Source organism: Alexandromys fortis, unplaced genomic scaffold (genome assembly GCF_014885135.2).
Source record: "Alexandromys fortis isolate MF-2015 unplaced genomic scaffold, M_Fortis_MF-2015_v1.1 scaffold_2_26212498_36691700, whole genome shotgun sequence".
Taxonomy (NCBI): domain Eukaryota; kingdom Metazoa; phylum Chordata; class Mammalia; order Rodentia; family Cricetidae; genus Alexandromys; species Alexandromys fortis.
In genome coordinates, this window is record NW_026067931.1 from 5,194,120 (window position 1) to 5,220,795 (window position 26,676).

The 26,676-nt window shown below is 37.5% G+C and overlaps 1 protein-coding gene across 6 annotated transcripts in view; it reads left to right on the forward strand.

Annotated features, from left to right (window-relative positions):
* The window catches only part of Rngtt (RNA guanylyltransferase and 5'-phosphatase), a 182,122-nt gene that overhangs the window by 37,342 nt on the left and 118,104 nt on the right, over positions 1–26,676 (forward strand). For all 6 annotated transcript variants that reach the window (XM_050145469.1, XM_050145470.1, XM_050145475.1 and 3 more), the window contains 3 exons: positions 13,447–13,582; positions 20,716–20,787; positions 22,693–22,857. In XM_050145469.1, coding sequence (XP_050001426.1) covers positions 13,447–13,582; positions 20,716–20,787; positions 22,693–22,857 — 373 coding nt within the window. The remainder of the gene's footprint in view (positions 1–13,446; positions 13,583–20,715; positions 20,788–22,692; positions 22,858–26,676) is intronic.

Here is a 26,676-nt window from a genome sequence, read left to right on the forward strand (position 1 = left end):
CCCCCACTCCATTCCCCCTCCCTCTCCAGTCTGTAGAGCAGTCCAGATTCCCTGCCCTGTGGGAAGTCCAAGGTCCTCCCCCCCCCACATCCAGGTCCAGGAAGGTGAGCATCCAAACAGGCTAGGCTCCCACCAAGCCAGTTCATGCAGTAGGATCGAAACCTAGTGCCATTGTCCTTGGCTTCTCATCAGCCTTCATTGTCCGCCATGTTCAGAGAGTCCGGTTTCATCCCATGCTTATTCAGTCACAGTCCAGCTGGCCTTGGTGAGCTCCCATTAGATCAGCCCCACTGTCACAGTGGATGGGTGCACCCCTCGCGGTCCTGACTTCCTTGCTCATGTTCTCTCTCCTTCTGCTCCTCATTTGGACCTTGGGAGCTCATTCCTGTGCTCCAATGTGGGTCTCTGTCTCTATCTCCATCCATCGCCAGATGAAGGTTCTAAGGTGATACGCAAGATATTCATCAGTATGGCTATAGGATAGGGTCATTTCAGGTTCCCTATCCTCAGCTGCCCAAGGTACTAGCTGGGGACATCTCCCTGGAAACCCGTGAGCCTTTCTTTTTAAACTACCTTAAGGAATTAAATCAGATTTCTTTTGTTTGATAGTAGTTTGGTTCCCAAAAGGAACTGCTGTCTGTGAGATTAGTAAAGAAGTGGGGGACTGAATGGCAGCTCCTTTTCAAATGTGCAATTTGACTTATCTTTAACGTAGCTATTGCTGATAATTTTGCTGTCAGGTGAGCTTTCTTGCACTGGTTTTAATAACGTTTTAGAATTTAGGAAACAATTTAAAAAATACTCTGTGTGATAGAGAATTAAACTTTGTTATTTTTTAATTATGTAGAATGACATTTAAGCTTAGTGTGTGTTAGCTTTGCCTGATAAAAAGTAAATTCCTGGAGTTACAGAATATAGAATATAATTAAAACAAAATATATTGCTGCTTACATTATAAAATTTAAGTATCTGTATATTAGAATTCTTTGAGACCTGGCCTTCCTAGTTGCCCCCCCTTTGGTATTCCTGTTAGTGTTATAAATATTTGTTTTTAGCTGTTAGACTGACTCATCTAGAATGTCTCATGGCACTGTTCCTGTCAGTGTGAACAATGTGGCACTCACAGTATTTAAAAAAAAGATTATTTGTATGTGCATTTCTGTATAAGTATATGCCGTGTGTGCCGAGGCACTCTCAGGCCAGCTGGAGTTACAGGTGGATGTACGTGCTAGTAATGGAACTGAGATCCTCTGGAAGAGCAGAAAGAGAGTCACTGAGCGAAACCAAAGCAGTTCATTTCTAATAGTGTAATCCATTAAACAGTATTCAGTAACGTGACAGTTTATTAGCGCTACCCCAGACCAGTACTTACAACCTTGTAAGCCAAGTAGATATCATTTTGATTTTTCTAGTGCTATCTCTATGCATAAAAGAGGCACAAAACAAGTGTTAGTCCTTGTCAACACGACTCAGTGAATCAAACTGGAGTTATAGATAGATTATATTACACAGACCTGCTTGCCTGAGAAGAATTCTTCAAGCATAATAGCCAGCCACAGAAGTGGTGAAATGCTTCATACTTGTGTGCTGCATACTACTGTCACTCAGTATCGGGCAGGCTTCTAACCACACACACACATACCTTACACAACAGAAAAGTTTTAAAACTCTTCCTCAATCTGATCGCATTTGATTTCTGACATTAGCAAATGGAAAAATATTAAAGCTCATTAAAAAAAATGTCTGAGTGGTTAAGAGTATTACCACTCTCCCAGAAAACCCAGGTTTGATTCCCAGCACCCAAACAGTGGCTCATAAGCTCTGTAATTCTAGTCCAAGAGAATCCAGTCACTTTCTTTTGGCCTTTGAGGACACTGGGAAGTATGTGGCATACCGACATCAGACAAAACACACATAAAATATGAAAATGAAAAACGGTGAACGTCAGCATTATGCTATTTATTCTATTTTTTTCTGTGTGCATAAAGTTAAACCAAGTATTTTCCAATATTTTTTAAATTTTAATAATTTTGAAATTATTAAAATTTAAAAAATTATTGGGTCTCATGTAGCCCAAGTTGACCTTATGCTATCTGCATCCTTCTCCCAAGTGCTGGGAACACAGGCATTTACCAGTACATTTAATACTTTCATGCTTTTAATTGTCTTTCTTAAAAAATACCATAGTTTCATTGTTAGCTACCTTATATCTAATTTTTGGTTTTTTGAGACAAGGTTTCTCTGTGTAGCTTTGACTGTCCTGGAACTTACTTTGTAACCAGGCTGTCCTTGAACTCAGAGATCCACCTGCCTCTGCCTTCTGAGTCCTGGGATTAAAGACTTGCGCCATCAACACCCAGCTCATTTTGAATTTTTATTTCTTTTGCAAAGTAGTAGGGAAGTTTATTTAAAGCAAGCAGTAGAAAAGATCAGAATAGTGCAGGAGAACAGCTGGCCATCCAAAGCTCAAAAACTTTTGCTTCTAGTTTATAACAAATAATGGAGGATAGTTGTTGTAAAACACTTATAAGTATAGTATGTTAAACGTGATATCTTAAGTTTATTTTTATAGAGTTGATCTTTTCAATAAAATATTTCTTGGAAATTTTGAGTAAAAATTACAAAAAATATGGAGAGACTGATTAATTTAAAGAAAACATTCAGTATCTGGCAAGTTTTAGAAGGTTATTTGGACAGCCCATTCAGAGCCACTTAGCACAATATTGTGATGTGATAAAATATTTAGATGTACAGTAGTGATTTTTTGGTAGAAAAGTGATTTTGCATGTATTTAGAATTAAATGAAATTAAACATGGCTTATGTCCTTGAATGGGTCAAAATCAAATTGATGCTTTAAAAAGAGAAGATACAGACAACAAAATGAAGTATAATTGTCTTAAAAGGCTTGACACATACTCTCATAATGTAGGAGGTTTAGGAAGAGGTTAGTAAAGGTTGTTAAATGGCAGCATCAGGAAGAAGGAAGCTCGGATTGGCTTGCTGGTTGGTGTACATTTCCGTGAATTCTGGTCTTTAGACACTCAGATGCTTAGTCTATAGGGAGGAAATTATTGCAGAAGTAACCACACCATTTCTTTGTTCTTTAGAACCTTGACAGAATATAGTGGTTGCCAAATTACAAGTCTGCTGGGATTTGACTGCTCTGTTAACTCCAGTAAATTATAGATAGAAGTTCCTGTATTTAAGTCTTCATGGGTGTGAGCCTTTGAGTCTGTAAAATAACTTTTTCTTTAAAAAGATTATTTTTAATTTCTTTCTTTCCTCTCTCTCTGTTTCTGTTTCTGTCTCTGTGTCTCTGTCTATGTCTCTCTCTGTGTGTACACTTGCATGTAAGTGCCTGTGAAGGCCTAAAGAGGGCATCAGATCTCTTGGAGCAAGAGCCAAACCTCCAGCTCTGGGAGGACATTTCCATGGTGATCTGGAAGGCAGACTGCACTCTTGGAGGGACAGTTCCATGTCAGTGCTTTATTACCTTCAGTGACTGGAAAAGAAAGGATGACATCCCAGAGAGCTACATTCTTTGTCTCCTTTCCAAGGCCCCTTCCAGCAGGAGGCAAGGGGGAATGGGATGCTCATTTATCTTACACCTATTCTCCCAAGTCTTTAATTCCTTATTTTCAGTTACCTAGCAAGGGATTTTTCTTTGGTACTTGATGAAAGTTTGACAGGAGATTATAGTAACAGTTAATTAGTGTATCCAATAATGAGTTTCAAATGTTGTGTATTATGTATGAGATGCAAATTTTAGAAGGTGGGAATAAAGTATGGTCATGTTTATCTTTACTATTATTATTATTTACTCCTCAGGATCAAAGTAAGAACTTTTATATGGCCAAGAAGAGAGGAAAAATTTATTGAATGTAACTTTTGGGCAGTTTCTTCAGTGATACTTACCTTTTTTCCTTATTTTGTTATCTGTTACAGCTTTCTTTCTTTCTTTCTTTCTTTCTTTCTTTCTTTCTTTCTTTCTTTCTTTCTTTCTTTCTTTCTTTCTTTCTTTCTTTTGTAATTTGAATGTTAAGGATAGTGAGTGGATTTTTAATTCAGCTGAGTGTCTTGTTAAGTTGCAAATTTTCATTCTGTAAGCCGGGGCTGGAGCCAAAGCCTAGATTCTTTGGTACCAACAAGTTTCTGGGTTTGTAGTTGTTTGCACTTTTTTGACTTTTTGGAGTGGCCCATCACACAGCTCCCAAATAAATTATGCACGGAATCTTACTCTTTCTAACAAATACCCGGCCTTAGCTTGGCTTTCTGTCCAGCTTTTCTTAACTTAAATTATCCCATCTACCCTTTCCTCTGGACTTTTCCCTTTTCTTCTGTAATCTTACTTTCACTCTTACTCCATGGGTGGCTGGCTGGCCCCTTCTTTGCTTGCTGTTGGATCTCTTTCTTCCCAGATTTTTCCTTCTGTTTATTCTCTCTGCCCGCCAGTCCTGCCTCTCCTTTCCTGCCAGGCTGTTGACCATTCAGCTGTTTATTAGACCGTCAGGTGTTTAATAGACAGGCACAGTAACACAGCTTCACAGAGGTAAACAAATGTAGCAGAAGCCGGGCGATGGTGGCGCAAGCCTTTAATCCCAGCACTCGGGAGGCAGAGGCAGGCGGATCTCTGTGAGTTCAAGACCAGCCTGGTCTACAGAGCTAGTTCCAGGACAGGCTCCAAAGNAACAAAAAAAAAAAAAAAAAAAAAAAACAAATGTAGCAGAGAAGAATGCATCATTAAAAGAAATATTCCACAGCATAAACAAATATGACACATCTTAAAATGATGACAGGCCAGTGTCCATCTGGGACCACACTAAAATAGCAATAATGGGCTTCATTGTCCCAAGCTAGAGATGATTAGAGCAAAGATGACAGAGTAAGTGGCTTGTTCAGGGCCAGCTATTAATCAGTTATGTTAGACTTTAATTTTTCTTGCCTATTTAAAAATAATTTGATTACATTTTAATTATTTTTATAGTATGTATCTATCTAAGTGTTCATGTGTATGTGCACACACATGTGTGAAAGTCAAGAGGACACCTTGTAGGAGTCAGTTCTTCTGTGTAGTAGTCCCAGGATTCAAAATCAAGTTGTCAGACTTGATGATGCGTGTGCGTGTGTATGTGTGTGTGTGTGTGTGTGTGTGTAGGGGTCTTTGCAGATACTTCGGCCAGCAGAGTGTCGCTCTTGGGGAGACAAGAAGCAAAGCCAGTTTAGTAGCTGGTGTTGGTTCAAACTTTGAGAGTATGACACTGGGTACTATTTTAGGCATATTTAAGCCTGCCACAAGTTGTAAAAAAATTTCCAGATGATTATTAACTCAGTGCCATTTGCACAACAAAGCTGAACTCATGACTATGTAGAGAAACTCTTGTGATACTTTCCATAAAGATAGTTTCTATAGATTAACTGGGGAAACAGGGTCAAGATGAACAAGCTCAACATAAGGGTCTGAGGGGAGGACAGCACCTTAGATTGAAATCAGGCAGCTCAAGTTAGGAGGGGTTTGGGAGCCAGTGTAGCCCAGAGATCATCAGGCTATTGACCACGTCCACTCCCAGCATTCTAGGTGGAAAGCAGGTTATATAGCGCTCCCTTTGAAGAGACAGCCCTGTGTGTTTAACATTCCTGGTTTCTTATGCTTGTCTCTGAGCACAGTACCTGTACGCCTCCTACATATGGGTTTTTGCAAGTAAGTATAGGTTCAAAAAGAGGCCAGATGTGTTGGATTCCTTCTGAAGCTGGAGTTACAGGCTATTGTGAGTTGCTTGATGTGGGTTCTGGGAACTGAACCCAGCGCCTATGCAAGAACAAAACGTCTTTTAACTGATGATGGTATTTTATTTTTTTAGATAGTTTTAAAATTGAGTGGTTTAGAGTAAATTTTTTTCTGTCTTATTGTACACTTCATTGTTGCTATTTCCTGTCATTTGTTCATGAGGTAGTGTGGAGGAGTCTAGAATCTGATGCTGGGTCCTATCCTCAGGCAAGCTCTCTGCTAATGGTGTGTGGGGGTTTTTATTTGTTTGTCTTTTGTGTGTGCACATTTATTTTTATACTTTGTCTAATTTTATTTCTGGTTGAAAGAACTTTCTTGAAATAGACATCTATTATTTTGAAAATGATCAAGTTTTCTTGACAGAAGAACACTCAAGACATTTGAGAATGCTTGGAGATTTACCTGTTAAGATACTGTAGGCATCTTGAGCTCTTCACTATTCAGTTGTAAATTAATTAAAATTTAAAAAAGTTACTTTTTTTGTCTAGTGACTTTTCTATAGACAAAGTTTACCAAGATATAATAAGACCATTTGTTTTATAAACAACAAATGAAGTAAAATGATTTGAAATATTGAATTGAAACATTGGCAAATTATCCAACTGCTGCTGGCCTTCCATTTAATATACAGTTCATTCTAAAATAAGAACTTGATTAGAAAGAATTGATATTTCAATTAGCGAGGAGGTAATGGGCTTTGCAATTATAATTAAATAGTACATGCTGTCTGTTTAATCAGTGTGCATGCAAGTCATCCTATAATAGAATGAAGCTGATGGCTTGTAGTGAATTTAAGATCACATCTGTTTCATGACTAAAAATGTGATTTGAGAATTGAAGGAAAGCTAATATTTGTAAAGTATTTTGCTATGTGTATAGACTCTATATTAAAATTAAATACCTTTATAATTGGAGTATTTTAATAATGTTCAATGAAAACTTGGATAGTTTATGTGGAATATAAAGTGTTTAACTGTGTCTTTGTCAGTGATTGTTAATAGCAGCAATAAAAAAGTGGTTGGACTGGAGAGATGAGAGATAGCTCATTTGCACAAGCATGAAGACCTGAGTTGGATCCTGGCACCCAGGCATAAAGCTGGGTATGGTTGAAAATACCTGTAACTTCAGCTTATGGTTTGGGGGCAGGAGGACTGCTAGGGCCTGCTGACTGAGCCCAACTCCAGGTTTAGTGAGAGACCCTGCCTGTCACAAGGGAGTCAGACAGAGTGAATGATAGAGCAAGATGCTCACCCATGTCCTTTTCTGGAGCATGCATGTGTGTGTGCGCATGAGTAGACTGTGGTGTTAGTGTATTGTGTATGTTTTCTTGTTGTAAAAATGAAGACCTTCATGTGAACTTTTGAATTTTTAGGAGTTTAAATGATAGATTTCTTTTTTAAAGTACTGAAATGTTATATGTGCAGGTAAACACAGTAGTCATAGGTTTGATTTTAAACTCACTTGTTGAATTAAGTTGTTTCATCAATTTTCTTTTGTGGAAATATCTGAAACAAGATTTTGAATTATCTTGGTTTCTTTTCCTTTGTTTTCTTAATTCTAAATTGCATTTTATAGAATTTTGGCTTAAGTAGCGATTAAATATCCGACTTAGCCTATAAACTTTTCTTAATTCCAAGGTAAGCTAATTTACCTACTTTGTATATCTGCTAGAAAGATAGTGAAGCTTATTATAATTGCACTGTTAAGTAAATAACATAATTGCAGTGTTAGAAGCTTATAAACATTATATTGGATACTTTAAAAACTCTTAGGGCAAATATTATTTTATGAAATGAAGAGGCATTTCCCATGGAGGTTAGTAACTCTGGCATCTATAGGGAATAAAAGTTAGTATTTGTAATTATGTTTGATGCAAATATTGCTGGCTTTGGTTCATGAATGGAACTATGTAAAGAAGATAAGAAGGAAGAAATTTAAAAAAAATATAAAATGTGCGGGTGGTGGTATTGGTGGTGGTACATGCGTTTAATCCCAGCACTCAGGAGGCAGAGGCAGAGGCAGGTGGGTCTCTGAGTTCCAGGCCAGCTTGGTCTACAGAGCGAGTTCCAGGACAGCCAAGGCTGTTAACACTGTCTTGACAAACAAGAACAAACAAATAAAAAGTGATTAAGGTTTCACTCTCTTTTAAAAAGCTGGGAAAATCTAAAAAAGTTAGGGTTAAAGAGGACAGGATATAATTTTTTTACAATAGAGGTGATCAGGGATGGAGTTGACTGAACAGTGATCTAGTTAGAGATACAGAAGCCCACTTTGCATACATCGCATGGGGAAGAAAGGAAGCTGGAAGCTGGCAAATCAGTTGTTTTTGTATTATTTTTAGAACAAAATGCGAGAAGGGTATTGGTAAGTAATGGTAAGGTCTGCCTAGCTTTTCTTATGTCAGGAAAGTTTCTAAATTGTTTTTTTTTTTAAATAGCTTTAAGCTCTGCATTTTTTTAAAAGATGCATGTAAGTTTAGTGGGATTAGAAGTGAGCGGAATGATGGCAGTGGTTAGGTAATGGAGTCTTGTGAGGGCAGAGATCCACAGGGAAGCTTAGCCTTATACTTGTCTCTGCAAACGATGAGATGTAGGTGTCTTGCCTCTTGCTATGAGGTTATTCTATATAAATAGCTAGTATTATGCAACTCTTGGTATTGAGGATATGCTGGGGACATAGCACGGGTATTAAATCATAGGCACACCTAATTTCCACTTGGCTGAAGAGAGTTGAGAAAAGACAACCACACAAAACTAGTATGGGGTGGGGAACAAATATATATTAGCATTCTTGATGGTGCAAATCAGTTTTGACTAACTTATCTAAAGAGTGTCTTGGAAGCCTCTTGGGAGAAATATTTTTTTTTTTTAAAGATTTATTTAATGCGTGAGTGCTCTATCTGCATGTATGACCTTATGCCAGAAAGAGGGCATCAGATCCCACTGCAGATGGTTGTGAGCCACCATGTGGTTGCTGGGAATTGAACTCAGGACCACTGGAAGAACAGTGGGTGTTCTTAACTGCTTTCATCTCTCCAGCCCCAGGAGAAGTAATCTTAAGATGCTGTCTGTTGACAACTTTATTACCAGTCTTGTTCCTCCCTCTCAGATGTTCTAGCTCCTGAGTGGGGAACAATGCAACACCACTAGCTTCAGCTCTTAATCCTTGAGATTTGGTTTGATGCAGATATATTACTAGTTTGACTCATCACTGGAACTAAATGAAGGGTGAGGAGGAAGGAATAAAAAATGTATAAATTATGCTTAAAGTTTCAGTTCATTTTAAAAGTTGGGAAGACTCTAAAAATTTTTGGGTTAAAAAGGACATGGATAGAGTTCTACAAGGGAGGGCATTTCCATATTAATGGATGCTTTTATGTTTTAAAATAATGGGATACTATATTTGTTCAGGTATGAATATTGATTTTTGTCAGTACAAAGTAGTTTGGTGAACTTCCTTGTATATAATTGCTTGAGCATTTATTGAGTGTCCTGTGTGATTTAAATAGACCTGGTCTATAAAGAACAAATAGATTTTTGCATTCAAAACCTAAAATAAGGTGTGGGTTTTTTTTTTTTTTTTTCTCCCGAGACAGGGTTTCTCTGTGGTTTTGGAGCCTGTCCTGGAACTAGCTCTTGTAGACCAGGATGGCCTCGAACTCACAGAGATCCGCCTGCCTCTGCCTCCCAAGTGCTGGGATTAAAGGCGTGCGCCACCATCGCCCGGCTCTAAAATAAGTTTTTGAAATGTAAATTTATCATCAGAGTTGTGAATTGGTGACATGAAAGTCAGCATTGTTTTCCCTTTAAAGCACTGGTTGGAATGTGAATTAAGACATTAATGTTCTATTGCTTACAGTTTTGTCTGTTGGTCCTCTTCTCTGTACTTCCTCATTTTTACTAAAGCATATTTTGCGGATTTTACTTGACCATATAACCTCAATGATGAAAAAGATAAAATTGGATTGTTTCTAGGTCAGCTGGAAAGCTTACATTTATGGTAAAACATTGTATCAATCTGGCTTTCCTATAATCTATAATAACTGCGTGTACCTTTATAGCAGGAACACTTCAGGTCTAGATGTGGTGATGAATGTTTGTGGTCCCAATCATGGGCGGGGAGGCTTTCTTGTGATAATGCAATTTGGAAATCTTGAGCCTGAGCTCAGCCTGGGCTACACAGTAAGATCTGTTAAACAACAAACAAGCAACAAAAAGCTTGGCAGGAAATGAAAAGGTTTCAGTGAAACTTTATGCCTTAATGAGAATGCATATGATCACGAATAATTCTGAATATTATATTTGTAATTGATGTAATCTTCTAAAGAGAAATTATATTACCCTAGTGGTTCATTGTCAGTAAAGGAAGATCTGTACTTAGGTACTGAGCCAAAATTTAGCAGTGTGTGAGGTAGTTGTCTCTTTCAGAAATAATCTGGTTTACTTTCATGTGTGAGAATTCTTTCTGTCGTCTTTAACCTTTGTTCCTGACATGAGACAACTCATTATTCAGTTATTTTTGGTGCTGCATCTGCTAGCAGGGCCTTGCACATGCTAGACATGTGTTCTACCACTGATGTGTATTCTTAGCCCTGGTCATTTCTTCCAATAAGTACCATGTAATAGAAGGATGTATCATTTGAAGTGATTAGGATATAGGCCAGAAATTGTACTTCAGCAATTTGTTTCAAAACCCAAGTGCTAATAATACATGTAGAGGAATCCCTGAATAGCAATGAGTATTTTTTTTTTTTTTTTTTGCTAACTCTTTAGATACAGTTGTTTTTCACATAAGCAGTACTATGTAGTAAATTCTATCCTCCAAAGCCTTTTTGTTTTTGGTCTTTTAAACCTATTAATATGCATGGGTACAGAGTATTTTATTTTATGTATATGATATTTTTATTTTTTATCTTTTTGCTTACATCATGTGTGTGCACTGTGTTCCTGCAGTATCTATGGAGATCAGAACAATCATTGGGGATCCTTTGGAATTACAGTTCCAGATGGTTATGAGCCACCATGTGGGCACTGGATTTGAACCCTTGTTTTTTAGAAGAACAAGTCAGTGTTTTTAATCACTGAGCCATCTCTTAAGCCCCTGCAGTATTTTTTTTTAAATTGATGAGCTCATAAGATAGGTATATAACTTTGTGTGTGTATTTGTATGTATGTATCTATCAAGTTAGTATATCACTACTCTAGAAATTAATGTTTATTTTATATTAATTCAATTCTTAATTTCTGATTAACAAGTAAAGAGAAATACAGTGTCTGTCTTACACTCAGAAGAGGCAAACCATTTCTTTCAGGTTTAGAAATCTGAGGCTCAATAAGACAGATACACTTATATGTTTTCTCATGATTTTAATTTCTTTTAAAAAGATTTTTGTTTTTAGATTTAAAATTTTTATTTTGTATATATTTTATGTTTGTTTTGCTTATGTTTATGTATAATATTACTTGGCGTCTAGGGAGTTCAGAAGAGGGCATTGGGTTCCCTGGTATTGAATGTTGCAGATGGTAGTGAGCTATCATCTGGGTTTGAGAATCAAACCCCTGTTCTCTGCCAGAGCAACAAGTGCTCTAAACATTTGCGCTATCTCTTCGCCTGTTTTATTTTTTGATACTGACTCTTGGGCTATATAACTGAAGCTTGCCTGGAACTTCAGAATCTTCTGCTCCTGCAGTATCTCTGAGGGCTGGTACTACATATTACTACACCTTACCTATGGTTTAAAATACCCTAATATGTATGCGTATCTTGACTTCTAAGAGAACAATACAGTGTTTTCCATTAACACCTTTTATTAAATACTGGCTCAAGTCCTCAAAGACAATGGATTGTTTATCTTCTATAACATATTTGTAGACAGTGTCATAATTGCTTTTTATTTGACATTATATGTTGATTTAAATTTTTTATGGAACATAGTCCAGAACATTTCTTATTTCTTGTAAGAAGCCTAGTATTTTCATATATATCTGGAAGCATATGCAAGAGTGCCTGAGTTTTAAGTATTCCTGTTACTTTTGAGCCTGCTGGATTAGTATTTGGTCCATGAGTTTTCTTTCCAGACTAATTGATTTTTTTTCTTAGTGAGACTGAGTTTCTGTCCTTTTCGTCTATTAGGGCTGCTATTACTTCCAAATGAGACATGGGTCTGAACAGTCTGTCTCAGGGCCAGCTGGAATACTTCCTTTAGGAGCAGCAAGGGATACCATGCTAGCCCTCAGATAGAAGCCCCTGGGATGTTCACTGCTGCTCTTTTCCCTGTTGTTTGCGTTCTTTCACTTTAGTCAGTTTTTCTGTTTCTACATACGATAGACAAATTATTGTGTTAGCTGCTATCTGTTCATTTAATGTCTCTTCTGTCACCTGATTTTAGTTTGCTTGCCCTCCATCTTTTACTTGTTGCTGACACACTGTTCTCTGGGGAGGTGGTTGTATGGATCGTTGTTTTCCTCCACTTTATGTGTCATATCTTGAATATTCTTCCACATTTGTGTCCCCTCGAAATCACTTTGCAACCAAAGTTGACCTTAAACGTCTGATCATCTTGCTTCCTTTCATCTTCCATGTGCTCAGATTACAAGACCCTGCCACCATTCAGGGTTTCTGTGCTAGGACTTCGGGTATTCCAAGCAAATATTCTACCAACTGAGCTGCACTCTCTAGTTTACCCTTTCTGATATCATACACAAATAGCTTGACTGAACTTTGTTTTTGCCAGGATATTGGTATGTAACTTAGAGAAACCTTCAACTCTTGATCTTCCTACTTCCTCATCCTGGACTTTATTTTTCTGTGTTGTGAAATTTGAGCACTGTTCTTATTTGTATGTACAAGTGTTTATTTGTGATGTATGTGGAGGATTGTTTTTCTGTTATGCTGGCTGTCCTGGAACTTGCTCTGTAGACCAGGCTGGCCTCTAACTCAGAGATCTGCCTGTGTCTGCCTCCCGAGTGCTGGGATCACTATGCGTGGCTAAACCATGGGATTATAAGTGTGAGCTCCATGCCTTTGTTGGAGCTCCATGCTTGATATGCAGACACCATAGATTTAACCTGACTTATGAAGTATGACTGCTTTATTCAGTACATAAATTCCCCCATATATTGATTGGAGATAAAAGTCAATGAAAAATTGTAGCTGAATATTTTAATTTTGTAGTTATAAATGAGAAGAATTCTAATATTCTAGTATTTTGCTTACACCAGTATTGATTCAAAGAAAAATACTTGTGCAGTTGGCATGGTAGAAAGAATATTGAATAATTTGAACTCAGTGTTTTATCACCTTTGATATGGAAAAGGTAGTATCCAATTTGTAAAATACAGTACATATTTGTGTGTTTTTAAACTTTGAAATTTTTTGATATAATTAATCAAAATTAGAGAAACATTTCTTTTTATACATCATATATGCATTCTTGATACCATATTGTCTTCATAAAAATTAGATTTCCTTGTTTTTATGTTTTCTATAGAAATTAAAACAAAAAATAATGTGGTTCTTTTAATTTTCATGATCAAGAGAGGAACTGTAGTAATCATTCTATGAAAATGTTGTCAGCCTAGGGAAAAAAAAGTTCAACTGTTCTGATAACCTTGTTCTTGAAACCATATGTTAATACTTTTTAAAAAATGTTTTATTTTAGTTATATGATGTTGATCGATGGCACAAATGAAGTTTTCATGATTGACAGAGATAATTCAGTGTTTCATGTTTCAAATCTGGAATTTCCATTTCGTAAAGATCTTCGCATGCATTTATCAAATACACTTTTAGATGGGGTAAGTAATTTACTTTTGTGTATTTTTTAAAATTGACTAGTGCAGTCATTATTAGTATGTTTGATTTAGAACCAAATGTAATTTTTATTTGAATGTTTCAATTTTATTTCTTACCTGTACGTAAAGTAAACGAATTCCTTAACAGATGGATCTAGAGCTGGGTGGTGGTGCATGTCTTTAATCCCAGCATTTGGGAGGCAGAGACAGGAGGCTCTCTCAGAGTTTGAGCTCATCCTGATCTACAAAGTGAGTTCCAGGACAGGCTCCAAAGCTACAGAGAACCCCTGTCTCGAAAAAATCAGGGGAGAAAAAAAAAAAAAAAAGATGTATTTACCTGAGAATGGAAGTGCACTTGTATGATCCCAGCACTTGGGTGCCAGAAGCAGAAGGATTGCAGCAGCAAATTCAAGGTTATCAGAGGCTAGCATAATGAGATCCTGGTCTCAAAAACAAAACAAACAGACCTCAAATACTCATCTTGGAGATTAAATAGCATTTTTCAAATTTTTTTTTAGTAGAAAAAAATGTTCATGAGATGGGAAATCAGTTAATAAATCTGGCATTAATCTTAAAGGAACAAAATAAAAAAATCTTTGTTTTTATTATTAAAAAGTGGTTGTAATTATCAAGTGATTTTTCACTTTCTTCCTGCAAATAGCTTTCTCCAACTCAGTTCTTAGGAAAAGAAAACATACTTTAAATAAAAATTAAAATAATGCATAACACAACAAAAAAACCTGGTAATAAAAGCTGAGCATGGTGGCACATACTTTAATCTCGGCACTTGGAAAGCTGAGACAGGGGTGTATGAATGCAAGGTCAGCCTGGGTTTTATATTAAGTTCCAGGCCAGTCTGGTTTCATAGTAAGACTGTCTCTAAAAAAATCAAAAGCAAATAAGCCAAACAAAGGAAAAGCAAATAAAAATAAAAAGACCACTGAAGCTTCTAATGGTGGAATAATTTATGCTGCTATTTTGATGGCTTTAACTGTGTCCTTTGTTCAGTGTTGAAAAAATAGAGCACATTCATATGAGTAACATCAGCTTTGAGAACTGAACTTTCCTTCCTTCCTTCCTTGTTGTAATAAGAAGCGGCGGCGGGGCTGCGTCCCTAACACCCCGGCCGCTTGGCTAGCTCATGCCCGAAATAACAACACGCAAACTGTATTCATTTAAGAACTGCTTGGCCCATGAACTCTAGCCCTTACAGGCTAATTCTCGCACCTGGACTAGCCCATTTCTAATGATGTTTGTCAGCACCCCAAGGTGCGCTTACCGGGAAGATTCTAGCCTCCATCCATCGTTGCGTCTATCCAGGAGAGCTGAGCATGGCGTCTCTCTGGGAGCAGAGCAGAGTCTGACCTCACTTCCTCTTCCGCCCAGAATTCTATTCTGTTTACTCCTCCCATCTATGTTCCAAGCCATGAGGCCAAGCAGCTGGTTTATTATAACTTAACCAATGAAATCAACAGATTGATATATGACACTCCCACATCACTTCCTTCCTTCCTTCCTTCCTTCCTTCCTTCCTTCCTTCCTTCCTTCCTTCCTTCCTTCCTTCCTTCTTTCCTTCCTTCCTCTTCTTCTTCTTTTTTTTTTTTTAATATTGGCTGTTTTATAGATAGTTTAGTATTCAAGGTTTGTGAGTTCAAGAACCTCCTGTGCCTGCAAGTGGTGGGATTATGCATGTGTACCACCACAGCTGGTTTTTAGAGTATAGATTCTTTTTTTTTTTTCTTCCAAGACAGAGTTTCTCTGTGTAGCTCTGATTGTTCCAGAACTTATTCCGTAGACCAGGCTAGCCTCGAACTCAGAGATCTGCCTGCTTCTGCCTCTTGAATGCTGTGATTAAAGGCTTGCATCATCACTGCCAGCTAGGGAATAGACTCTTAAACAGTTTGTTTGAAGCTTTAGGGAAGCTAGGGGCCTAATTAAGTCTCAGAGTTTGAATATTCAACAAAATCTTTACCTTGGCTGGAAAAAGGAGTGCTCCGATCAAGTATGTGCACCTGTAGATCATTCCTTGATTGCTTCATCTTCACAAAGAACTAAATGCTGTACATGATTTTTAAAGTAATTTTTACTTGCAGTATGTTTTGGGCTTATTATTTTATATAAAGATCGGAGTGGTGTACCTATATATATATATATAAATATCATAAATTTGGATTTCCAAACTTTTTTTAGATTCTGTGGGACTGGAGTCCCAGATGATTGTGAGCTAACATATTGAATACTGGCGGCCAATTTGGGATCTTCTGAAAGAACAATCTGTGCTCTTCAACACTGAATCTGCTGTTCAGTTATTCCAAACTGTTTTAATGGCAGAAATCATAGGGTTAAAAATTACTTAGTAATTGGTGGGCAAGATTGCTTAGTGGGTAAAGGTGCTTTCTGTGTAGGTCTAGTGACCTGAGTTTAATCCCCAAAACCTATGGAAGGTGGAAGGAGACAACTTCCTTTACAAAGCTGTCCTCTGATTTCCACACATACTGTGGCCCGTGAGCTCTCACATGCATATCATGCACATACACAATAATAATAGAAATTAAGTAAGATGCAAAATGAAAAAGTTCTTGTTAAGAACTAATAATTTAGACAAATTCTAGGTTTAATTTTAAAAAATATTTTTCTGTAAATTTATTTGATTATTTAGATCAATTGGTGTTTGTATTTCTTATTGACTACAGTAGGCTTTCTTGTGATAATATTTAAGTCTTGTACATATTTTAGTATGTTTATATATTATGTAAACAACAACAGTAGCAGCAGCAACAAGAAAGTATATGGTTCTTTCCAGCTAGGTATGGTGTGGATACCTTTAATCCCAAAACTCAACAAGCTTAGTCAAGAGATTGTTAACTTCAAGACCAGCCTGGGCTACGTAGTGAACCTGTCTGAAAAGTATCAAACTGAGGGTTGTTGTTGATTGCCAGTGAATAAAGACTCTTGCTGCGAGTTTGATGAGTTGTTTTCCTCCATTTGGTTGGAGGGAACTGACTCATGCAGTTTGTTCTGACCTCCACACATGTGGCATAGTATGCATACAATCCTCCCCACATATAAATGAATATAATTACACACACACACACACACACACACACACACACACCTCTCTATTCTAACAGCTGGTTCTAGATGTCCTAAATTGCAGTCTCCAAAGTGAAAGGATCTATATAAGTGACCAAGAGATTTTGGTGGACATTACAGTTTTTGTTTTAGATTTTTTTCTAATCATAAATGTATATCTTGTATGTCAAAATTGTATGGTTTTATGATAGAGTCCTTTTTCTTATATTTTTGGTGGTGAGCCTAGCCTTTAACGGCTGAGCCATCTCTCCAGCCCTAGAGTCCTTTTTCTAATAGTACATTTTAATTGCTTTTTTTAAACACAGAGTATTTTTTTTAATATTTATTATGCATACAATATTCTGTCTGTGTATGCCTGCAGGCCAGAAGAGGACACCAGACCTCATTACAAATGGTTGTGAGCCACCATGTGGTTGCTGGGATTTGAACTCAGGACCTTTGGAAGAGCAGACAATGCTCTTAACCTCTGAGCCATCTCTCCATCCCCCATTAATTGCTTTTTATCTATTGTGTGTGTGTAGGTATGTGCATTTCATGGCTTGTGAATGGAAGTCGAAGACAAATAGGAGTTGGTAGGAGTTGGTTACCCTTTGATTTGGGTCGCAGAAATTGAATTCAGGTTGTCTAGATTAGCTCTAGGCATTGTCACACTGTGTTAACACTGAAGTTTGATTTGAGATTTTCTCACTTAAGAGGGTCAGAGTGATTTCTGTATTCAAAAATAGTGTGAATAGCAATGAAACCTTCACTGCAGCTGCCTCCCTGGCTTCATCAGTTATTCTGAGTGACTTACACTGTTCACTAGGTTTTCTTCTCTGTGGTGACCTGGAGAAGATTGGGAAAGTTTGTAAGGTGATTTGGTAGTGTCTGATTCTTAGTCCTCCTTTATGTGAGTCATTATGAGGCTTAACATCTCACTTCTTTGTGAGTTAGGATTTTGATTCTGAGAGCCCCTGTTCAGAACATTTCTACTGTTTCCTTTTGGGTATTCATTTCTCTCCTATCAGCTTATGAGGTCTTTTGTCTTACTGGAGCATATTTTGTTACATAGTTGAAGGTTATGTTTTTTTTTTTTTTTGTCATTTCATGTACTATACAAAAGTTTAAATATATGTAGATCAAATGTAAAGATCTTGGTGCTTACTCTCAGCCTTTTCACATTTCAAGACACTGTTCATGTCAGGATGATCACAATACCTGTATTTCTTTTTGTGTTTTCTTTACATATTTGGATATTTCCTCCAGCCCAAATATCTCTTGATAGTAAGGTGCAGGTGCTATTTTCTTATTTTTAAATGTCTAGACTGTCAAAACCACTTAACTGCTCTGTTTCCCCCTTTTGGTTGGAAGTATAAATTTTTATATGCTAGATTCCACTGTTACCCGAACATCTCCCCCCTTTCTCCCTTCTATTTTTTCCTTCCTTCCTTTCACAGGGTCTTGCTCTGTAGCCCAGGCTGCCCTCAAATCTGAGATCCTGCCTCTGTCTCCCAAGTGCTGAGATTATAGTGTGTATGACAATACCTGGCTATCGTTGTAGCATTCTTGATTCATTTCCTTATTCTATTAATTTTTGATTCATCTAGTGATAGTTGTAGATTCTTTTAATCCTGAGAGTTTATCTCAGGACTGGAGAAGCCTAGCGTAGATCCAGTCTTCTGGATGTACTTCTGTTGGCTACTGAGATTTTACTCCTTTGTTTTTTGAGTGAACCAACTATGCATAACAAAGAGACTAGACTGCTGTGTTAAACACCGTGTGCTGTCTAGTGTAGGGATAAGCCCTCCCCTTGGGGGCGGGCTGCCCTCGGGCGTATGTTTACTGATATATTGGGCGGGCAGAGGCTGCGCGCCCCTTCCCTTCCTCTCCTGTCTCCGCCGGCTACTCCGCTGGGACCTTGGTTTCGTGAGTCTGGTTTTGTTATTAAACTTGTTCAAATACCTAATACTTTTGGTGATTATTAATCCGACCGCTGCAGTCTAGGTGGCAGTAAGCCTAAGCTTTTTTTTGTTCAGAAAAATTCTGTGAGGGTTATATTCAGACCTTTTACTTTCTTGGTTGCTACTGTTCCTAATGTTGATCTCCTGCACAGGGATAAAGAGGATGAAATACTTTTAAATTAAAAGAGTATTTCTTATAGGTTGGGGTAGTTTATATTTAACTAGTATTTGTTGAGTATCTCTTATGAGTGGAGTGCAGGCATTGCTTAGAGTATGGAAGCCTCCTCTCTCTGGAAACTATTGGGAAGGATAGACAAAGATTGATAACAGTCGGGGGTACCTTTAATTAAAACTATACTTAAAACAAGTCTTGTGGTCATTTGGAGGAGAAATAATTCTCATTTAATGATGTGGAGTGGATATTCTTTATATAGGAGTTTGGATTAAAGATGGACGATGTGGGGCCTAGAGAGATGCTTGCTGTGCAAGATTAAAGACCTGAGTCTGTATCTCAAATACCCATGTGAAGCTAGCTGTGACTGAGTGCTTATAACTATAGGGCTGTGGAGAGCAGGGACATAAGATTACTAGGGCTTGCTTGCTGGCAGCTGACCTAGCTACAGTTCAGTGAGAGATCATATTTCATATGAGTCTTACTTACTTGATTCAGAGCCCCATGTTCTCCTGGCATTCCCTATTCCCTCTGACTCCTTCAGTCTTTTCTCCCGTTCTTCCCCAGAAAGAGACTCCTTAGAGACCTCCAGTTTAGACTCTTTCCACATAATGTTTGACTGTGGGTTTCTGCACGCACACCCCTCTGCTGCTGGAGGAAGCCTCTCTGATGACTAGAAAAGGCATTGATTTATGTGTATAGTCGAATATTATTAGGAATTGTTTCATTGTCCCCTCCTCACCCCCAGGTCTCTGGTCTGTATAGTAGTCTCTTTCTATATTTTCAAGTTTAGTGAGTTTTCTTCGCTAAGTTGCTATTAATTCTAACCATATTTTTGTACTGTTTTCCTGTTGAATTTCTTTGATTATTTGTGTTATACCTTTCTAATCATCTCTCTAATCCTAAATAGCAAAACAGCTATATATGAATGAAGTTGACTTAGTGTTTTGATCTACTAACTTTTATTACCTCTGCCAGCTTTGAGTCTGTTTTGTTTGGCTTATATTGCATGCCTGGTAATGTGTTTGAATGTCAGTTATCTTAAGTTTTCCCTGTGCTATTACCAGAATGTATTATGTATTTTGAACTGTCATTAAAGAAACAGACAAAAAACACTTGCTCATTTGTTTATTACATTTTGTTTGTTGATAATACACTTTCGTTTTGCTTTTTAAACCAATGTTTAAAGGAAAGCATTTATTTATTTATTTTCTCATTTTATCAGATAATTTGGAAGGGGGAATTCCTTGCTGTCCAACTTAAAAATTCACTTTTTCTAGTCCTAGTTTTTGAAAAGAACCTTTAACTGAAATCTTGGTGCCACCTTGTTATTGCACCAGGCATTCAAATGCAAATGGTTAAATAAACTCAGTTCAGTTAAAATAACAAATTTGAGACTGGGGCTGTAGTATACTTGTTTATCATGAGCAAGACCTTGCCTGATTTTATCCAAAATACTGCAAAATGATGCTGAATTTCAAACTTTGTTATTTACTCTTAAATATTGTTGGTAATTCAAACATAAAGCAGAGTGTGTTGTAGCCATGCAAGTGTAGAAAGACATATAACTGGTTGTGATGGTGCAAGTGTAATTTAGTGCTTTGAAGGCTGGGGCAGAGGCTTTCTGAGAGTTCTAGACTAACCCTGACTACTTATGAGCTGTAGCCTAGCCAGGGGCTATGTAGAAAGAACCTGTCTGCAAATACATCTACACACCCCAACCCAAAACACAAGGAGATAATTTCAACATATAATACATAGTTAAGATTTTTGACATGATGAAAATTTAGGATGATTTGATGTGAGTACAAGTGTACTACCTTTGAAATCTTATTAAGACATACATTGAAGATTTAGATTCTTTTTGTATTATATTCTCAAAATTAAAGAATTTGCTATTAAAGTAAAGATTAATCTTTGTTTCTTTCAAGGAAATGATCATTGACAAAGTAAATGGACAGGCTGTTCCAAGATATCTGATATATGACATAATTAAATTCAATGTAAGTATTTTTTCTAATTTATGAAAGTATTAGAAATGTCACTGAGATAATGTGTATGTTTATATATATTAATAGCTTTTGTAGTTCTAGGGATTGAATTCATAGATTCACATGTGCTAGGCAAGTGCTCTACCATTGAGCTACACTTGCACTAATAAAATTACAAATGTTTTTAGTAAACAAAAAAAATTATTTAAGTCAGATATGGTGACACAGAGCCTAGAGGAGGGAGCAAGGAGAAGCAGGAGTTTGGTGCCTCCCCAGGATGCCACCTGTCTTGAAGAAACAAAAATCATATAGTCATTACTTAAACCATACTGAGAGTATTTTATGATTTTGGAATTATATGCCTATTACTGTACCTCATGATTTAAAGTCTCATATTTTTCACATACTTACTACATGTTCTACTATTTAACCACTATAGAACTTTCCCTGCTTTATTAGTCTTCATTTATATTGCTAGCCTCCAAATACCTGAGGCTGGGTAATTTGTAATGTCAGTAAGTTTGGCTCCGGTTATTATGGTTAGAAAGCCGGAGTCTTAATTAAAATCTTTTTGGTTCTTTTGTTTATTATTTTCTTCAGGAAGAATTTAACTGATCATTTTATTTATGCTAGATTCTGTAGTTATTGAATATAAAGAAATAAACTGATTTCTGATTTCTTACCTTCATATCATTTCATAACAGTTCATTTGAATTTGAGAACAACAGAGGAAAATTTATTATTATTATTATTATTATTATTATTATTTTGATTTTTTGATACAGGGTTTCTCTGTGTAACAGTCTTAGCCGTCCTGGAACTAGCTCTGTAGACCAGGCTGGCCTCAAACTCACAGAGATCCACCTGCCTCTGCCTCCCGAGTGCTGGGATGGTGTGCACCACTACCGCCTACCTGAGGAAAATTATTCTTAATGCATTTATTCTGTTTGGTTTGCCTTATACAGTTGTACCTGCATATAAGTTGATAGTAGTAATGGCATACATTGTTTACATGTTGGAATATGTGTTTAGATTGGATTTAATATTGAAATCAACTTGCAGACTGCTTATCTGTAGAGGTGAATAGAAAAGTAAAGAAATCTGGCTTGGCATGGTGGCTTACAGTTTTAAACCTCACACTTGAAAGATAGAGCCAGTCTGGTCTTTATAGCAGGTTCCTGGCCAGCCAGAGCTATACAGTGAGACCCTGTTTGTTTATTTATTTTTGTTTTTTGTTTTTAAAGTAAAGAAACAGAAACAGCATGGTAGTGCTCAAAGTAGCACAAGAAGGTTTGTCAGAGGTAGAGTGGAGCTGGTGGGATGGGCACACTTCATCCTCCCTGGCTGTTACTAAGTCCTTGAAGGATGAGTCAGGAACATTAGACGGTTGTCTCCATGCTTGATGTGTGCTGAGGAGTGGATCACATAGTAGGTTGAAGAAGGTGACAGGTTACTTAAATAAGGTATTTGAACTTAGATTTTAATGTAACAGGCTGTTATCACTTGAGGGTTTCAGGTATGGTGATGGTGGGGTAGCATTTTTACTCCTTTGAAAGGACTTCATTGCCAGTGTGGGCAATATTTGGAAGTGAGGAGGGACTGCTGAAAAGGAGCCCAACACAGTGCTTTGAATGAGTCTTGCTATTAGTTCTCAGTGCTTCTACTGCTTTGACATCTGCACCAGCTTATAACAGGTATATGCCATTTTATTCTGCTGCTGTATGTAATTACAATTTAAAAATAGCAATTGTTATCCTAATTATTGGAATGGACATGTATTGTGTGTAAGTTGTTCACTAGACATCTCCAAAGATTCCTATTTGTACATTGCATAGTTTGTGTATAGTATTGCAGCCTTGACAGTAATGCTGATAATGTAGTTATTAGTGTTCAGATAAAAAATCTTCTCTCATTCAGGCACAACCAGTTGGAGATTGTGATTTTAATATTCGACTGCAGTGTATTGAGCGTGAAATCATAAGTCCACGACATGAAAAAATGAAGACTGGGCTCATTGACAAAACACAAGAACCATTTAGTGTCAGACCTAAACCATTTTTTGACATCAACATTTCAAGAAAGGTAAAGTTTTTTTTTTTTTGTTTTAGTTGTTAATTCAAGTTCCATTGCTCAGCTTGTGAGAGGAACAGGGATGATGTCTTTCCCAGGGTGATGCTCAGGGTCTCTTCTTCAGCAGTGTTCTCATTGTGGATACAACACCATGCTGCTTCACTGTTTATTAGAACATTTTGTGATTAGTGATCATTCGTTTGTATTCTCATCAGCTCACACGGAGTCATTTAGAATGAGCCCGGGAAGAAGAGAGGAGAAAAAAAAGACAAGGAAAAAGAAAGGAGAGAAAGAGGAAGAAGAAAAAAGGAAGGGAGAATTTAACCTTGTTATTTTAACAGTCTCTTCATGCTGTTTAATCTAATACAGCCAAGACAGTTAAGGAATGATGAGCTGTTCAGAATTTAGATTCATATACATAGTTAGAAATAACTTTCATGACAGCAATAACAAGTAGAGAGTTCTGTAATTCTAGTTACATTTCAGTTTGAAGGCTAATTTAAATGGAATTATTTGGATTGATTAAATATAGTTGACAAAATTTTAAAAGCATACAGCAAAAAGTTTAGTTGAAATATCTCTACTCATTTTTGCATTGAGTCAGAAAAGTAACAGCTCCTTTTAGTTTTCAGTGTATTTAGAATTCTGGAAACCGTGTGGAAGTCCATGATCTATCTGTGCTGTTGCCAGCTGCTGTGGGCAAGGCAGCTTTTGCAGTGCTATCAGTGACTGCAGACTTATAACTGAGAATGAGAAACATTGAAGGCTTTTGTGACAACCCCAACCCTCTCCCAGAAAAGAAAAAAGAAAGAAAAAAAGAATCCAAAGAGGAAGTTATTGAGGAGAGTCCTTAAATTGTGATAAAGATGGTGAAGTGTAGCTCTTTACGCAGATGGCGTCCTGCAGGAGGCGGCTGGTGGGGAAGGACTCAGTTTTCTTTAAGGGGCAGGCCTCTAGGAGTTTGACTATGTTCCAATGAGTGTATGGTCAACATAATTTCTTTTTTTTGGTGGGGGTGGGGAATGGAGGGTGGCATAAGGGTGGAAGGATGGTCCTGGGAGGATTGGGAAGTGAATGTGATGGGAGTGCATTGTATGAAATTTCTAAACAAATAATAAAAATACTAGGTTGGGGGAAAAGAATTGTTATACTGTATAAACACATGTACTATTCATAGTTGTGCCATGCCTAATCAAGAGGTGATTCTTTATACACTATTAGGTACTTCTTATTCTTATTATTTAATTTTCAGCCTCACTGTCTATCTTGATTCCTCTCACTCCAGGTGAGAGGTGTTATACTTTGGCTATTATTCTTTATTAAAGTTTTATTTATTTTTGGGATTATATTTTAATTGCAAAATCTTTCCTCCCCTTTTCTCCCTCTGAACCATTCCGTATATCCTTTCATCAGTTGTTATTGAATGCATATATGTATTTGTGTGTGTGTATACACCCACATAAGCTCTTAAAAATAACTTGATGAGTCCATGTAATGTAACTTATATGTATGTTTTCGGGGCTGACCATTTGGTACTGGACAACCAATTGGTGTGCTCTTCCCTGGGGAGCACCACCTCTCCCACTGGCAGGTTTACTCAGTTGCCTATAGTATTTTTTGTGTAGGGCTGAGGCCTTGTGCTCTCTCCCTCCCCCATGCAGTCTGGCATATTTGTTGGTATTTTTCTTGTTCATCTCATGATTAGGCAGTCATGTTGGTGAAACTTTTTGATGTAGCTTCTGATGTTACTTAGGAGGCTAGGATACTCTGTCTCCTAGTCTGATCAACAGCTGAACAAGGATTGATTTGACTCAGACGGTAAAGTACTTGCTGACAACCTGACATGGATCCCAGAACTCTTATGAAGGTGGAAAAGGAGAACATACCTCATAAAGTTGATCTTTGACCTCCATAGGCACATCAAATCAAGTATGTGCATGCACATACACACACACAAAAACTTAGTATGCTTTATGTTTGGATACCATTATTTGTAGAAGGAGCTGTGGGCCGCTTCCCGCCTCCCAGCTCCCGGCCACCGGCTAGCTTTATACCCGAAATAACAACACACAAATTGTATTCATTTAAACACTGCTTGGCCCATTAGCTCTAGCCTCTTACTGGCTAACTCATATCTTGACTAATCCATCTTACCAGGAAGATTCTCGCTTATGTCCATCTTGGGCTGGAGCTTCATCGCCTCTGCTCTGGAGAGGGGAGGCATGGCATCTGCCCTACTTCCTCCCAGCATTCTGTTCTGTTTATTCCACCCACCTATGTTCTAACCTATCAGGCCATGCAGTTTCTTTATTAATTAACCAATGAAAGCAACAGATTGATAATATGACACTCCCACATCAATTATAACTCATGAATAGGTTTGACTTAAAATAACATTTAGGAATGTAATGTCAGAAAAAAATTACAAAGGTAGCTTTAAATCAAGTCGGTCATCTAAATTATTAGCCAGGTGGTGGTGTGGCACGCCTTTAATCCCAGCACTCGGGAGGCAGAGGCAGGTGTATCTCTGTGAGTTCGAGGTCCGCCTGGTCTACAAGAGCTAGTTCCAGGACAGGTTCCAAAGCCACAGAGAAACCCTGTCTCGAATCCCCCCTCCAAAAAAACCCTCACAATTATTAATCGTTTGGCTCCTCATTATTAATTTTGGCGCTTTTTGTGGAGATTGCCTGACTCTGAAAGACCACCCATCATCCTTAGTGAACGTATCTTTATCCTGTTTGGTCTGACCTATCTTCTCCAGTTTGAAGTTTTTGTTATAGTAACTGCCTGCGTGTGTGCATGCGTGAGTCTTGAGGAGAAATGATTCAAAAGACAACCGTCTCACTGAAGCCCACTCTAGCATGGATATGGCTCATGAAGCCTGGGAAACCTGTAGTGCACTGCACAGCCTGCAGGCGGCTGAACAGGGTGGGGAGTGGCCTTCCCAGGTGGCTGGCTCAGTTTAAACCTAGGCAGCCTGCTGCTTTCTGCTTCTTCCAGGCTGCTGATCTGGTCTGAAGAGTCTTCTTTGCAGCTCAACTTCCTTTTCTGTCCTGGCTGGGGGTTGGTAGGGTGGGTGTGGGAGCCAGGACAGAACTTTGATTCTATTGTGTACTGTGACAGGAAGGGGCCTAATGAATCTGATTAGTTTCAGAGACTTCCTGAAGCTATTTTGAGTTACTTAGCATCCTGCTTAAGGAACTTCCTGCAAAAATGGATGTTTTAATCTCAAGGAAACTGTTACATGACACTTCCTCTCCCTCTTTCTTTCTAATTAGATATGTAATCTGCCAAATATTCTACCATGGTTTTGTACTATTCATTTCTAAGTGCTTTAAAATGTTTCTTTTGATTTCTTTTATTCATAGAATCATAGAAGTTCATTATTTAGGTTCTGAACATTGACAACTTCTCATGGTTTGATATAGGGATTAGCAAAATTATATATTTACTTTTGTTTTAGCTTTTTCTCATTAATTTATAAATATTTTGATAAATTAAATCATTCAGTCAATGTGTCTACTACCTAGTGTTGATTAGTGTGAAAATGACTTTCATTTTTTTTCTCTAACGTGAATGTCATATGTACTTAAAAAAATTGTGATATCCAGAATGAAAGTTAAGTGATATTTGGCACATCAGAGCCTTTTTCCCTTTTATTTATAGGAAGTTAAAGATTTTAAAACAGATTAAGTTTTTATTTAGGTGAATTTTCTTTTCATGTCACTAAACCTGTGAGAGAATTGTGGAGAAATATATAAATTTTGAACAGCCCTAAAATCTGGCCACACTTTGTAATATTGGCCTGAGAATTTCAGTTTGCCAACTCTG